Here is a 15,895-nt window from a genome sequence, read left to right as displayed (position 1 = left end):
TAGTTCCATCTTGAACGTGGTAACATTTTCCTGTGTCCTTGCAGGTATGTGTTAGTGACAGCAGGGCCTGTTTTCACTGAAGAGATGTGGAGGCTTGCATGTTGTGCCTTGCAGGATGCATTCTCTGCCACTCTGGAGCCAGTAAAGGTAAACTGCCTTTTTGCTGACAGACAAAATGTAATCACAGCAGTTATAGACTCAGTAACTTTTGGCAGGTTGCTTCCTTGGCAGAAGCATAAGGATTCTGTGGTAGCTTTTGTTATTTTGTCAATTCACTCACAATGAAAGGTGTTGGATCAGCAATGCAGATTTAAATCAGCTTTTCTAAACATGTGCAGACAGCACTAGTCACTAATAATCCAGACTTAGTTTAAATTGCCCTGCCAGCATGAAATCAGAAGAGTTTAGTAGGTGAAAACTTAACCTATTGATCTGTTTCTTCCTCTGGAGTGGCTAAAACTGGACAGAAGACAAAGTTGCTTACTTGATCCTGTAGCTGCATGCTCCACATAGATTATTTCTCAACCTGCTATCTTTCTTGTAACAAAAAATCCAATCACAGACCAGACTACATAAGAAGTTGTAGTGCCTTCGCATCAAATACATCAAATGCTAAAAAGCAGGTGACTGGCTGATGGTAATCGGACAGATCACTCTGAATCTGGTATGAACATGAACAGGCTGGACAACGCTACAGTCACTGACTTCATTTAACGCACAGTGAAAGTCTGATGTTGTGTCTCTCTATAGAACCTGTTGGGCTATTTCCACAGTGGTTCTGAAAGCTTTAGTGGAGATGCCTGTGAAGTGAAAGTGGCAGCCCCCTCCCTCTCGCCAAGTGCTGAAGCTGAATACTGGAGAATCAGAGCAATGGCACAACAGGTACTGACTGATGTTTCAGGGGAAGTCAGAGAACCTTTTAAACTTGGGGCTTTTCTTTATGAAAGTACATCTTTACCAATATCTTCCTCACAAACCCTACAGGCAAAGACTTCCTCATCACCAGACTGACATTTTTATCAATACTACTGTTAGTCAAATAAAAGTAATAAAAATGGGGGGAAACAACTACACCAAAAAAAAAAAAAACAACAACCACAACCACAGCTTAAAACTGTCCCCCTGTAAGTAGGAATTAGGAATGCCTAGCATGGGGGAAGATCTGTAGGTACCTGAGGCAAACTGATGATGAGCCTATTGTGTAATGTAACTTTAAAAAAGGCAGCTCTAGCATACATCAATGGAAATGTTTCTGGTAGAGAAAAGGAAATAGTAGTGGCACTATGAATTCTCACCTAGAATGTCATATACATTTTTAATTACTCTGTTAAAGAATGATAATTTTAAAGGTCAAAAAATGCACTAGAACAGAGACTGGGATATGAAACAAAACCAATATTTGTTCAACCTATCAAAGCAGAGTTTGAAGAGGAATGGAGATTTTGTCTCTATAAATACCTGGGTATATATTGCTGAGAAGAAGAGTTACTGAGAACTACATGATAATGCTGACATTTAACAAATTATTTTAAACTCACCACTAGCTCCTAATCAGCAGAGCAAGCTTGGAGACAACCTTCTCGGGGTGTTTTTGACTACAATGGAGATTGATCATTTTATGAAAGTGGTTATATGAAACAAGTTCCTTGAAATACAGCAGACTGAACCTAATGACCTGCAAGGTACCTTAAAACTGTAAATACGACATATGACATACGACAGTTTTAGCCTAGGAAAGTAGCTGGATTAAAAGAACCAACAGATGTTTAGTGTCAAATTCTGACTCGATTAATCATACCCTGATGCTGCTTGAAAATCTGAGACCCACAGACCAGGACTTGTGATCACAAGTAATGTGTCTGTGGCAGACTGTTTGAAGAGAAAAAAAAGGTGTAAGTTTTAAAGGCAGAGAACTCAATAAAGCAGGGAATGTGGCATTTATACTTCTCTTATAGATTCTGTGAGTGGCACTCCCCAAGTCCTTTTCAGGGGGGATTTGACACAACTACTAAGCTACAGCAACTTAAGAGTTGTTTCATTTCCCATCCAAATAATTGCAGGTTAGGTGTCTGTTGTGTCTTCATGGCTGAAAATAATCCAACAGCCAACCTTTCTAGGTACTAGAGGCTAACTATGTAAACAGGTCTTGTCTCCACCATACATTATATTTTGTGATAGTAGTATACAGACAGCAGAAAGCTTGTTTTGGTGTTTGGTATTCTGCCTTGCGTGAGTTCAAAGAAAAAAGATGTCTGTCCTTTGCCTTGTGCTCTTCTGGGTGTCTGGAAGCAGCCCACGGCTCTGAGGCTGTTTTACCAAAGCAGCGTGTTCCAGGTAAGGTCTGCCTGGGGGGATACTTTGCATTCTCTCCATCACTATAAAATAAGTTATCATAACAGATCTTTCACAGTGCAGGAAATCCTATTCTCAGGCTCCCCAAGAACCCAGTGCAAGTGCTAAACTGATTGTTTCATGTAACTTGTTGTTTTCTAGGTCTTCATGCTGGAGACTCAGTGCTCCCCAAAGACGCCTAGCAACAAGGAAGGGTTTGAACATGCCCAGTCGTGCGTGCTCATCATTGACCTGCCACCAGATAAGAAACCAAATGGGCATACCCAAAGAAGGTAAAATATCTTCTCAGTAAAATATTGTGTCATTAAAAGCCAGATAAAAATATTGTTAGGCTGGCGGAGATGTGAACAGAGCACGACAACCCATGCCTCTCCATAGCTCTCACCAAAAAAATGAAATACACCAATTCGATAAAAATTAAGTTTTGTGACACAGGAGACAATAGTTTAATACTGTCTGCTCTCCAAATGTTCTCATGGTCTTACACTGGTGAGCAGGCAGAAAGCTAGATAAGGAAAACACTTCTAGTAGATAGTAAAGATTGATAGGTTATAAATGCCTGAAGGATACATAAGGTCACACAAAACCTTCAAGTAGAGGAAGTGCAGATTAAATTAAGGAAAGAATTTTTGTAGGAAAAACTGGGAAAATGTTTCCAATATTGAGATTATTTTCTAAGAAGAAGAGTTAAAAGTATCTGTTTGAAGAAAGCTTTGGAAGTACTTCTATGTTTGTAATAATACCTAGAAATTATGTCTACTTCACTAATGGTCTTTTAAATTCAGTATTACTGGATTAAGAAGGTAGAAAAATTTAATGGATAAACTGGAGCAGTATAAATCAGAGACCACATCCAAAGCTGTGAAATTGTCAACACATTGATCTAGGGAACATCATATTTGCTTAGCACTTTATTTTTGTGGAAGTCCTTCTTCGTTTTACCACCTCAGAAACTCATGCATTTGCATGACAATCTGATCCTGTCAAAGAATGTTTCTTTCTGCTTGCACTCAGTGGTTTAAGCAACTGCTGTAACATCAGTAGGGCCAAGAATTAGAATTCTGCATTCAGGGTTTGTGTTTGTATTGCAAGGTACGTAATACATGGCATGAAATTGTCTTTTACTAGATACCAAATCTGCTTTAGTCATTCTTATTCAAAACTAAATTATTGCTTGCAATGAGGAGCCAGAGAGACCCTGCAGGATTTCCTTATTCGTACACAGCTGTGCAGATGTTTCCCCCAAGAGCAGATGCTCTGTTGCCCCACCTTAAGAGAACCTTAAGGGCCCCTTAAGGGCCCTGCGCAGGTGAAGAAAGGTTGAGATCACAGTCTAAACCCTTCCTTCATGGTGGGAAAATATCTGCTTTTTCCGAAGGTTTGCAGATCATTCTTCTTGCTGTAATGAACACAAAGCAAAAGGCTGGAGGACTCCCCTCTCATGGCACAGAAGGCCATGCAATCTAACAGGCTGCATTCATAAAGGTAGTGCGGGTCTTGCTTGTCTTGCAACAAGTAAGTAAATCAAGCTTGCAATTAACACAAACTCTCAATGCTCTCACACTGCACTTTGTCTAAACAACTGCAGAAAGTGTATATGCTGATAGGCAAATGTCACTCCAGCAATGCTCATTTTTCACCAAAACAGGGCTCAAAAGTTGACTGTGCCACTGTTTTTCATATTATTTGCTACAGCAGTGCAGTAATATGCCAGTCTTGCATGCTAGTAACTGTGGCCTTTCAAAAGTTTTATTTTAACCTTTGTGGGGTTTCTCTTCTCCCTTTTTGCTTTTGTTTCCTTAATGCTGCATCGTTTCACAGGAAGCTGGGGTAAGGGAGCTTTTCTTCTTAAAAAATAATATATTTCAGTTCGAAACTTTGGGCAGAATAAGAAAATACTATCCATCCTTAACCAGCTTTGGTAGTGTGTGCTTTCACCTATAGTTCTGTACTACTTTCTTTTGGAATTAAGCACTACTTTAAACTGTCCTTGGCAATAGACTTTTTGGCTATTACAAGGAAAAGCAGATCTGCTTTGTGATCCTGCTTTTGAAACAGGATAAGTCTCTTGCAATCAATGCAAGCACTCATTTAACTTTATACATGCTCTTAAGAGCTTTTCTGAGTCAGACCTTATAATGATTTTTACAGTGGAAAACTACTTCCCCATACAGAGCTCCAATGTGTGTATTAATCATCAAGATTTTTAGCACTGTCAGAAAATAAGACTATTACATTTTACTGATCTATTAGCACTGGCAGCTGTGTCATGGTAAATAAACTGACATAGGTAAATTAACCTTAGAAGCACAATTCTGTTTGACCCATAGCTTCTACATGGCCAAGCATATAGTAGTCCCAGGAGTATCAGGACTTTTTTTTTTAATCAATCAGGACCATTTGTGTGCTTTTATAAGTCAGTTAACATAAGGCAAAATTTTGAGAGTTAAGACATGTTTTTCTTGACTCCTTTTTTTAAGAGTTGCACTCTCAAACCTGACTTTTTATTTTGGTATTTTGAAAACACTTTTAAAGTTGTTTAATGAAAGTAGAGTAATTTTTGAAAAAAAAAAAATTAAAGGCCCACAATTGAACTTCTCATGTTACATGAATATTTACTTTGACTTAGACCTGAAACTGCAGTATTGCAAGCAAACTGAAAAATCTCTTCCTCACTAGACAGCAGTGCTAGTTAAAATGCGACCCATCATAGTTCCCTAAATCAAAACAAGTATTACCGAGTGTACCAGAGCATCAGCTCAATTTAAAATATCACCATTGCAATCTTACAGAAAGCCTATTTTTAAATGCCTTAAGATAGGTTCCAGAGTTTTTGATTTTAAATCCAAACAACAATCTCGTCCCACCTCTTCTTCCTAGCTTCCCTGGCCTCTAAGCCTCCCAATGTTATTTACTAGTCAATTACCTGGAAACTCTGGCTGGGGGAATTTGCTATTCCTTGGTTCCCTGTGCAAATCAAAAATCAGTTATTTACTAGTCAATTACCTGGAAACTCTGGCTGGGGGAATTTGCTATTCCTTGGTTCCCTGTGCAAATCAAAAATCAGCGAGATCTAGAACAACTCACAGCAGCACAGCCAAGCATCACCCAGGATTACATGTGGGAAACAGGGTTAGGAACAGATATGTCCGTGCTGGGTTCTCGGTGTTCAAGTTGAAGTCTTAAGAGCGAACAGTGCAATGTGCCTGCAGCAAGACTTCAGCTTCTTTGCATGCTCCACTGAACTGCTGATGTTTCTGTAGATGTTTGTTTGTCAGTTGGTTCGCTCTTTTTTTGTTTTGTTTTTAAGAAGTACTCCTGGCATTACTGGAAATGGAAACCAAGTGGTGAACTAGCTTTGGCCTCGATTTGTCAAGGCAAAGTTAAGCTTGGCTGAAATGCTGGTGGAGAAATTTTAAGGATATTGCAATTTAGCCAAAGTTCAGCAACTACAATAGAAATTAGAGTCAGGGATCAGAGTCAGTGCTGCACAGCTTGTATGTTAACAAACTCCTCGGTTATAGCAGGCTGAAATATTGAGAGTACCTTCAGCTGCCATTACATTGAAACACAGAGTATTTAATCTCTCAATTGTAGACATCTCCAGACAAAAGGACAAAAATTATAAAAGAGCTTTGTTTTAATACCACCACCTCCACACAAGTGCCACTAGTGTGCTCGCTGTGGGCAGTTATTTTTTCTTAACCTTCTTCAATCCTAGGAAAGTGTTTGAAAGAGTAGCTGAAAGACTGTTCTAGAAAACTTTATCTTCCTGCACTGTTTTGTAACAAGGCTCTGAAAATTGGGCCCTCCATTTGCATCTTCCTTGTTAGATTCGGAAATATGAAGTATTCCTGTACTTCTATATTCTACCATTTTAATTTTATTTTATTTTTGTCCTTCTCATGCTTGGTTTACCAAGTATTCCTTTCAGGACCATAGTGGTGAGCTTGCTGTCTCACCAAGTACTGCTCCAGAATTTATATGACATCTTACTGGAAGAATTTGTGAAAGGCCCTTATAACATGGAGGAGAAAATGACAATACAAGTACCAGAAAACAAGTTGGCTGGTTTTCTCAGGTACATCTCCATGCAAAACCTGGCTGTAATCTTTGACTTACTGCTGGACTCCTACAGAACAGCCAGAGAGTTTGACACTAGACCTGGGTTGAAGTGTTTGCTGAAAAAAGTGTCTGGCATTAGTGGAGCTGCCAACTTATATCGCCAGTCAGCCATGAGCTTCAACATCTACTTCCATGCTTTGGTTTGTACAATCCTGACAAACCAGGAGAACATCACTGCAGAACAAGTGAAGAAGATCCTCTTTGAAGATGATGAGAGAAGCACAGACTCATCACAGCAGTGTTCTTCAGAAGATGAAGACATTTTTGAAGAAACTGCCCAGGTCAGTCCCCCACGAGGGAAAGAGAAGAGACAGTGGAGGGCTCGAATACCATCCCTAAGTGTACAGCCTGTCAGCAATGCAGACTGGGGATGGCTAATCAAGCGGCTTCATAAGCTCTGTATGGAACTCTGCAACAACTATATCCAGATGCATCTGGACCTGGAGAATAATGTAGAGGAGCCTCCAGTGTTCAAAGGTGACCCTTTCTTCATTTTACCATCCTTTCATTCAGAAACCTCCACCCCATCGACCGGAGGGCAATCTGGGAAGAACACACCATCAGAAGATGACCGCAGTCAAATCAGGGACCAGCTGGGGGACAGCCTGACACCCCGAGGAGAAATGTTGCTACTACCCCCACCCCTAAGTCCTAAACCAGAGAAGAAAGAGCAAACCAGGAAAAAAGAATGGTGGGAGAGTGCTGGCAACAAGATCTACACCATAGCCACGGACAAAACTATCTCCAAGCTCATGACAGAATACAAGAAAAGAAAGCAGCAACAGGCCATGACATCCTTCACCAAAGAGGTCAAAGTGGAAAAGAAAGGGGAGCTCCTGGGTTCAAGAGGGCCAGACTCACCCATACTCCAGCGGCCACAACATCTTATAGATCAAGGTCAAATGAGGCATTCATTCAGTGCTGGTCCAGAGATCCTGAGACAAGAGAAGAGACCGCGCTCAGGATCCACAGTCAGTTCCCTGAATATATCTGTTAGGGATGCCGAGGCTCAGATACAGGTAGGATATATTTGTAGAGTACTAATAATAATAGCAGCAATTAAAATGATACCTATAAGTATTTTTTCCTATTGCTTTTATTGTAATGATTATAATCTCTTCATTAAATGTTGTCATTACATAAAGAAGTCATCATGATGAGGACTGAATATTTCAGCAGCTTGTGCTGATAAAAGCCTGATTCTGTCCTGCCAAAGAATATCAGTGGACGTGTAATCAGGCATATACTGCTCAAGCTTTGAAGAGTGCTTCTGCATCTGGGGCCAAAGCTGCACTTAGTGCTAAGAACTAACAGCCTACAATGAACTCATTGCTTACTGCTTAGGGCTCTCACCCACTTAAGGGCCTTTGAAAATGTGCTGCTGTTTGTCACAATGCTTTTGTACTTAGGTAGGTTTCTTTGTTAATTCGACAGCAGAAATAGTGGGCTCTGTTGCTAAACAGAAACTTGCTGCTTGCATCTCCAAGTGAACCAATCAGTGAAAGCACCAAACTTGAAAGTCTTTGTTCACTGCAGGATGAAATAAAAGGGTGGGCATGATACCTGCAATACAAAGTCAATAAGGACTTGGAGTACTGCATGTGAATTAGGAAGACACAGTGAACATGAAATGAAGATTCTAGCATTACTCAGACCTCCTCATGAGACTGCAGCCCCCAGATATCTTATTTTCTGCTGCAGTTGATGGGCTCATCTATTTAGAAAGGTCTTCTAAGGAGTCTTTTCTTGTATCCAATTTGTTTGTAGGCATGGACCAACATGGTGCTGACAGTTCTCAACCAGATTCAGGCCCTGCCAGACCAAATATTCACAGCCCTGCAGCCAGCGGTGTTCCCCTGCATCAGCCAGCTGACCTGCCACGTGACAGATATCCGTGTCCGCCAGGCAGTGAGGGAGTGGCTGGGAAGAGTGGGCCGAGTTTACGACATCATCATTTAAACCGAGGTGTGCTCTGTTGCAAAGGGGAGACGATATCCAAGGTATACAGCAAAGAAGTATTTGGGGTTCTTTAACTGCCTGTTTGTTGGTGATAAATTAAGAAACAATGAGCTTGTTGATGTATATCCTCTATCCACTTGAGACTGTGTCCCTCACTCACACTAGCAAAGGAGGCAAAGCATGAGTGTGTCCAGGGGGGTCTGGAATGGCCCCAGAAACTGCCAGTAAGTCAGCCTAGTACCTGAAGGGGTGATACATTTCAGTAGCCTTCATTTTAATTGAAATCTACAATAGTGGAACCACATGAAACTACAGCTGAACTTCCACACTTCCAGCTAGCTGTGAACACCACTGTCATCTGGATGTCAAACCAGGCCAGTAGCCTATGTAACTTTAAAAATATAAATACAAGTTAGGAAAAAAGTGAGGCTATAGGACAAGTAAAAAGGTGACACTTGTTTAGGGTAACTTTTTTCCCTTCTGAAATTAGCATGAGAGAGGAAAGCCAAAAAATATTATTGTACTAACTATATGCCTCACTCACTAGAGAAAGTGGAAATTTAATTTGCTCTGAGAAGAGCCTTTGAAGGCTGGTCACGTTTGGGGTAGCTAATAAGTGACTATATAAAACATCCCAGGTCTAAAACTGGTGAACCAAGCACAGACTATTCATCCTTTCATTGCTTTTGTGGAGTATTGCTTGAAGAGAAATGGCACAGTCAAGCTGCCCTCTCTACAACACTATGCTGGCTGCCTCTTCAGCTGATCATTTTCCACGTGTCTAATTCCCCTTAAGGGCAACAAGGAAGTTTGTTTTGCTGTTTCCAGTGAAGCTGAGGGGAAGACACACCACAGAGCAAATACCAGCATGTGCCAATATCCAGCACTCACCTAAACACAGTAGAAATAAAGTGTTCCAGTTTAAGCAACACTACAGCTAAGTTAGCTTATGCTTTTACTGGAAACTTATATGTTCACTTATTTAGAGCAGCTGTAGCCAGGAGCACCCTTCTCTCCCACGATGAACTTAGCCTATCGCTCCACAATGAGCTGAATCGAGATGGAAAATAGTCTGAAAGGATCTTTCCTGTTTCTCTCCCATTTCTAGTCTGCTGATATAAACAGGAGGAGACAGATCCTCACAGAGGTACAACCCCTCTGTGCAGCCATCTGATAGCAACTACAACAATTAGCTGGTATTTTTAGGGTTGGGAGAAGGGGAAGGATTTTGTATTGTCAAATACATATGTGACACTGTTCACAGTGGACACAGCAAAGGGTTGCCTTGCTGCACAAGTTATGTCACAGCCCCTGGGACATTCCATCTCATACTCCCAACCTAATTTGTTGATTAGAAGGCAAAATAATTTGTTGAAAATAAGCTGATTTTAATCTTGGCTGACCCCTTAATGACGTTCTCCCAAGGCTTTTGAAATGTGCACACCAACTAAATATACAGCTTCAGTCCCTGCTCCAAAGCATCCTCAAAATGGCATCTCTTTATATCAGGTCTGCATTTTGCACAACTTTTAGCATCTTAAAACTAAGCAAACAGAGGGAGCCAGGAGGCTTCACTGAACAGCCATCACCCAAGCTGATGTGTTTACAAAGAGTCTGCCACCATCCTCCTGCCTCTTCCCTTCTGTCTCATTTGTCACCTGCTAGACTTGTGCAGGGAATATTTGTCCCGTAACCTTCTATAGCATCTGTCACCCTGTTTCCTTTTCTTCAAAACTTGCCTTTATTGTTTCACAGACATAAAAATTCCTGAAAACCAACACTTTCTTGCTGCCTACATTGACTTTATAAAGGAGTAATTTAACAATTTCATCAACTGTCATTTTTTCCCCCAACAGTTGTAATACTTGGTTGGAGATAGGTGAGATCAGCCCTTGGTATATAGGAGAGTAGTGGCGTGGTTTGATTTCTGTTGGCATGTCTTTCTTACACATCTTTAGGTAGAGTAAAAGGGTGGTTATATTTTTTGTTTAAGTTTTTATTGGGCATCTATACAGAACTGCTTTTAAAGCAGTGCATTAATTAAGCAGCAACAGAAATCAGAATAATTAACTGTATGCAAAACCCCCAACTCTTTTTCATTATACACGCATCAAATGGATGCAGATCCTTGTTGTACTAGTCCAAAACTAAAGCAAATCCCTACATTATGTTGAAGGAGCAAAATTGATAGCAGTACCAATGGAATCACTCAAGACTCCAGAAGAGGGCCTAATATCCCAGAAATATGGTGGGTATGTGTCTTGGTTGTAATACCAAGATCCTTCTGTAAAATAGAAAGAAAAGCTCTAGGAGTGACAATGCCACCACCCCTACCACCCCCCTGAAGCCCATGAACACAGCACAGCCTAATGATATCTGATTAGCCACCATCTTGACCCAAAGTACCGTTTCAACTTTTTACACTAGAAATACCATACTGGAAATGAGTAGGAGTAAATTTTCCGTATTGCTGTTGCCCTGTTTTAAACTTTGCCCTCGAAATTAGGCACTAAGTGCCCATTGTCACCCTTAATGCCTCTGCACATTAACACCGCTCCATAAGAGCTCATGAGTAACATCTTAAAATCTTGCAGGCAGCCACAAACAGAGTAAGTTGCTGTTGGCCAGCATCAACTACTTTTTCTCACATGGAACAGCTCATCACCATACCAATATTTAAAGCTGAAAAAAAAGCAGCCTACACATCAATGGAGTGCTACTTGTATTGTATAACAGGAGGAGGGTCTGACCCCCAATTGATGTGGTTTCAGGCCATTGTGTATGTTTGCACTTTATCCTGTAGTGTGAATATATGCAGAAATGAGAGACTATTTATTTATTTCTGTATAGATTCCTTTAGCTCCTGTCCCTACCATACTCTGAGCATTTCGCATTTTTACAGAGCAATATCCACATTCGTAGTATGTTTATCATGCTCTGTGAATATTTGTGTCACATCAGCAATGGTTAGAACAATTGTTCTGGTACCTTCCCCATAGCAGTCTTTTCTGAGCATTCAGCAGCCACAGAATTAACACCGTCTCTTGGTCAAAATGCTTTCATGTCTTTAAGCTGTTAAAATACAGATTTTATATTCTCCTTGAGAATAACTAACTTAGTTTAGCATCCAGAAAAAATTATTAGGAAAAGATTTACACAGACCTGGGCAAAACTTCCCTTGTAAAACTCCAAGCACAGGCAACACAGCTTTTGCGTCATTGCAGATAAAAAAATTCATTCTGGACAATAGCTGGCTCATGTCAACACCAAGCAGCATTTACACCCATTACCTATAAGGTACTTTGCCTTTGAGTTTAAAACCTAAACCTTCCTGTAAAATTCACTGACAAATCCTCACCTGCCAAAGATACAACCCCCACCTCTAAATACCTTGTGTTACCGTATGTAATCTCCATCTGCACTTGATATAATAGCATCTGTGTTTTGGTGTCTGCACTGCAGAGCTCAGCGCAGCATCAGAGTGAAACCGAGTGGCAAACACGTTAGCAAGCAGAGAGGTCCCACTCCCTGTGCTGCCTGCACTTTGTGCCTCTCCCCACAGCTCAGGCCCACGGTCAGAGTGCCCAGACTGTGGAAATCAATGCAGGTTACATACCTGGATATCTTTCATACTCAGGACTCAATCCTTCAATCCCTACATGCAGGTTCACAAGTTCTCAGTAAAGGGAAAGCCCTGTACAGTTCCTGATGTTGCCCTCAATGCACCTCCTGCTTGAAAAAACATCTACAGGAACCAGCACATATTCCAACACATCCCAGTGCCTCAAAACTATAACCTTCACTTTTGCACAGATCCAGTTTTAACATGTAAGAGGCTGACCACAGCAAGCCAAAGTAATTTATTTCTACCTAGCCCTTCTGTGTAGGAGCTTATTTGGAAATTAAGCATGTGGTCTGGCTATTGTCAACTTTAGTAATCCATTCAGTGATAAATAGCTTTTAATTCACCAAAAAAAAAAAAAAAAAAGTTCTTTCTTCCCTTGCCCCTGTTTTTGTGAGGGTGTTCTGATAAGTTTATGATTAATTGAGCTATTTACTCATTACTGTAGTTATAGTCATTTCAGGGAAGATCTATGTGTAGTGCTAATCATGGCATATGATACGAAATAGAGTTAGGTTTTTCTCCATTTCGGATCATTCCACAATTGTTTGAAGAAATGATGCAATACCATCAATTAAAAATTAAAAAAAAAAAAAAAAAAAAAAGTTAATTTTCTTTTTAGTATAAAAGGACCAAGTTACCATAGCACAGAAGCACAACTGTTGGATTTTTATGCAATGTAGATAACAGCATCTGGCAGCTAGAGACCCCTCTTCTCTGAACCTCCCTTTTTGAGTAGAGCTTCTGTAGGGATACAACGTCAGGGTCTCTTGGCAGCCCTCACCAGCAGCACATCTGGGACTTCAGAAAATTGTACAGCTGCAAAGAAGAAGTCGTAGCTCCTCTTTCTGTTGTTTCCTCTAATCCCCTTCAGAACATATACTTTATATGTGACACTAGCTGTATCATACTATACAAACGGCTTTGGCCACACATGGCGGGCTGCCTATGTAAAAAGAAAATATAAAAGCATGTGGTGCAAGTATTCATCAGTCTTTTTCACTTAGTGCTCAGAGGTCTCCAAGCTAAGAACTAAAAGCAGAGGGAAGAAGAAATGCCCTAATTCTGTGGATATTGGTGGAGCTACGCTCTATGATCCTGGATTAATGCAAAAATGAGCTCACCTATGGGACAAGATCCCTCAAATCCTCTTTATTTTTGGCAGATACACAAGTTGAGGTTTGCAAAGTCTCCACTGCCACATTGAACCAGGGAACTGAGTTTATGGAGGGCATTTTTTTTGTTAAGAAACATGGCAACAGGATCTATTTCAATTCTTTTACCTAATGTCCCACTTTTCCATAAATTTCATCCGAATGCTGTGGAGCTCCAGGGCCCTGTTTCCTGTCCATGCATTTGGTTCACCTGGGCTGCAGGGCAGTGCCAATGCTTCCACAAACAAGAGCTAAAACAAGAGAGCTGAGCTGGTGGAGAGGCACAGGTACATGGGTTCAAGCATGGGACAAATATCACCTGCACAAGCAGGCTGTGGTGCCTGAGCTCCCTGCTCTGCAGAGCAAAGCAGGATTCGATACCAAAGGGACAACAGCCAGGAAGGGCAGAGCACCATGGTGACAGAGCCCTGTGCTGCACAGTGCTTGCTGAGTAGATGGGAGCGAGAGATTGAAAAGTATGCAATGACAGCAGCGAGCACCTTCTTTCTGTTCCCCTCACTTTCTCTCCCTCGCCCCTTTAATTGTCATTATTTGTGAGACTGTACACATACTTCCATGGGCCCTTCAACCAGAAATGAAAACTGAAAGCAAGCCAAAGGGAGTGGACACTCCGTTTTGCCAAAGATCTAATACTTTCCTGTTCAAAAAGGAAAAAGAAAAAAATAAAAATAAAAATCAAATTTTATTTCCATGATGATGGCTGCCATAGGAAGCATTTTCCCACAAAACATCATTCCCAGGACTTCATCTCTCTAGCTGTATATTCAGGAGGAGCCATTAATACTTTCTAAGAGAGACTGTAAATCACCTTGTCAAGCAAGTGCTTACCTTGGCTTTACCTTCTACTGAGTTCATACTGAGCTGCAATTCCCCAGTCTCATCCATTTTTCCTCCCTCTACCCTTCTGCTGTTCTTTAGAAAAAACACCTCCCTGTGTCTGCCGCGTCCTGTTGTGCTGCGAGCTTTGTTTGGTCCTTGGGTGTCCAGTGGTCAGGCAGTCACTGTAAGCTGGCTTGCAAATTGTATTTTGTGTATATTTTATTCTGACTGAATTCTGAAATGGAAATATTTTAAAACAAAAATGATAAACTATTTATGTTGCTTGTGTTGTAGAATAAAGGGGCAAATGCAAAATAAATCATGCTTTGGTTTTGTCTGAAGATGGTTATTTTACACTTACTGATGAAGCAAAGGAGCAGAACTGAGAAGCGGCCTGAAATATTTGGTACCTACCAGCAGGGACTGCAATTTTCACAGATGACCTGGGGAATTTCGCCACATTGAACTGCTGAGGTTTTTTTTTTTCAGTGGGAGCTGAGAGGTAAACACATTAATAAATGAGCCCTATAGGATTGACTAAGCAGAGTCCAGGCCAGATTTGGGGAGAAGGAGGATGAAGCTGCTGAGACAACTAAGGGTACAAGTAGGCGCTCTGCAGAACTGTGACATGTCTAAACAGTTGAAGCATTTCTCCCCCCATTAAATCATTACAATGAGGAAAATACTTTTGGCTTTGATGTCACTGGAGATGGGGGGAAAAGAATGGGAGAAAAGGCACCTACTTTCAATTACAGAGATAACCGAAAACTGTCCTAAAAGGCAACTTCAGTAGCACAGCAACAAAGGAAACTTCCAGCCGCACACCAAAGTACACCACCTTCCTGCCACTGGAATCCAGGCTGACCTCTGCCCCAGCCCCGCAGCGTGGCAGCTGCTGCTTGTGAACACTACTGGGGACAAGCAGGCACCACAGGGCTCCTCAGACCACTGTCACAGCCAAACTTTTGTTGGGTTTTCCAGCCAGGCAGCTGCCAGCTGTGTTTACCTGCCCCACTCAGTTCAGCTAGCACCCAGAAAGTGTTCCAAATCTACAGGTGCATGCAAGTGCCTTCATCCCTCTGAAAATCTAGGCAAGGACTCTCCCCTGCCACCTAAATCCCTCTTTTGATTAAAGTTGGATCAATGATCATTCCTGTTGCAGGGAAAAAATAACAATGGAAACATTCAAGGAAAACCTTCTTCACACCAAAATTTATATGCAGAAGAAGAAAGGTTTGACCAGTACCCTGTCAAGAGAATGGTGATGGGGCTCCCTGAAGGCAGGAGTGTGTCAGCGACAGGACAGCAGCACTAAGTAACCTTTCCACACCATCTCAAGAGTGAAAATGCTGCAGTGGGAATTCCCACCTGGGATCTCTGGGCATGGGTTCCTTCCCACGCACCAAAGCAACACAAGGTCTGGCTTTCAGCATCTGTTACACAACCACCTCACCACCACAAAGGTTAAGAGAAATGTATTAGAGCAGATTACAAAGCAACTAAATGAGGTTGTGATGCTTTAATAATCTTGCAGCACTTCTGGTGAAAGAGTGTATGTTGAATCCCAACAGTCAGATCTAATTCCGTTCCAGGAAACTACCTTCTGCTGCTCGTCTCATTTAAATCCCATTAGAAGGACTTTCATTTCCTCCTAACCAGCATTCATTAATGTAAAACAGCAACTGGGTAAATACAGAAAGTACTACTCCACTATTTCTCTAACTCTTTACATATTCAAATTCCCAACTGCCTTCTCACTTAACAGTGGGGTCAGACTAGCGCAGCTTCTGCTGCCACTGCTGTGAGAGAAATAGGTGGAAGTGGTGAACTTTCTTTGTAGACA

The 15,895-nt window shown here is 41.3% G+C and overlaps 1 protein-coding gene across 1 annotated transcript in view; it reads left to right on the top strand.

Moving 5' to 3' along the window:
- The window catches only part of ARFGEF3 (ARFGEF family member 3), a 90,078-nt gene extending 75,707 nt beyond the window's left edge, over positions 1-14,371 (top strand). Inside the window, exons 30-34 of the mRNA XM_082050105.1 lie at positions 45-147; positions 751-882; positions 2,494-2,624; positions 6,275-7,496; positions 8,245-14,371. Of these exons, the coding sequence (XP_081906231.1) occupies positions 45-147; positions 751-882; positions 2,494-2,624; positions 6,275-7,496; positions 8,245-8,436 (1,780 nt within the window). The 3' untranslated portion in view covers positions 8,437-14,371. The remainder of the gene's footprint in view (positions 1-44; positions 148-750; positions 883-2,493; positions 2,625-6,274; positions 7,497-8,244) is intronic.
- The last annotated feature ends 1,524 nt before the right edge of the window (positions 14,372-15,895 follow it).

Source organism: Streptopelia decaocto (genome assembly GCF_964273445.1).
Source record: "Streptopelia decaocto genome assembly, chromosome: 3".
NCBI classification, from domain to species: domain Eukaryota; kingdom Metazoa; phylum Chordata; class Aves; order Columbiformes; family Columbidae; genus Streptopelia; species Streptopelia decaocto.
The sequence above is the reverse complement of the archived record's forward strand: the minus strand, read 5'-3'. Positions and strand labels throughout refer to the sequence as shown.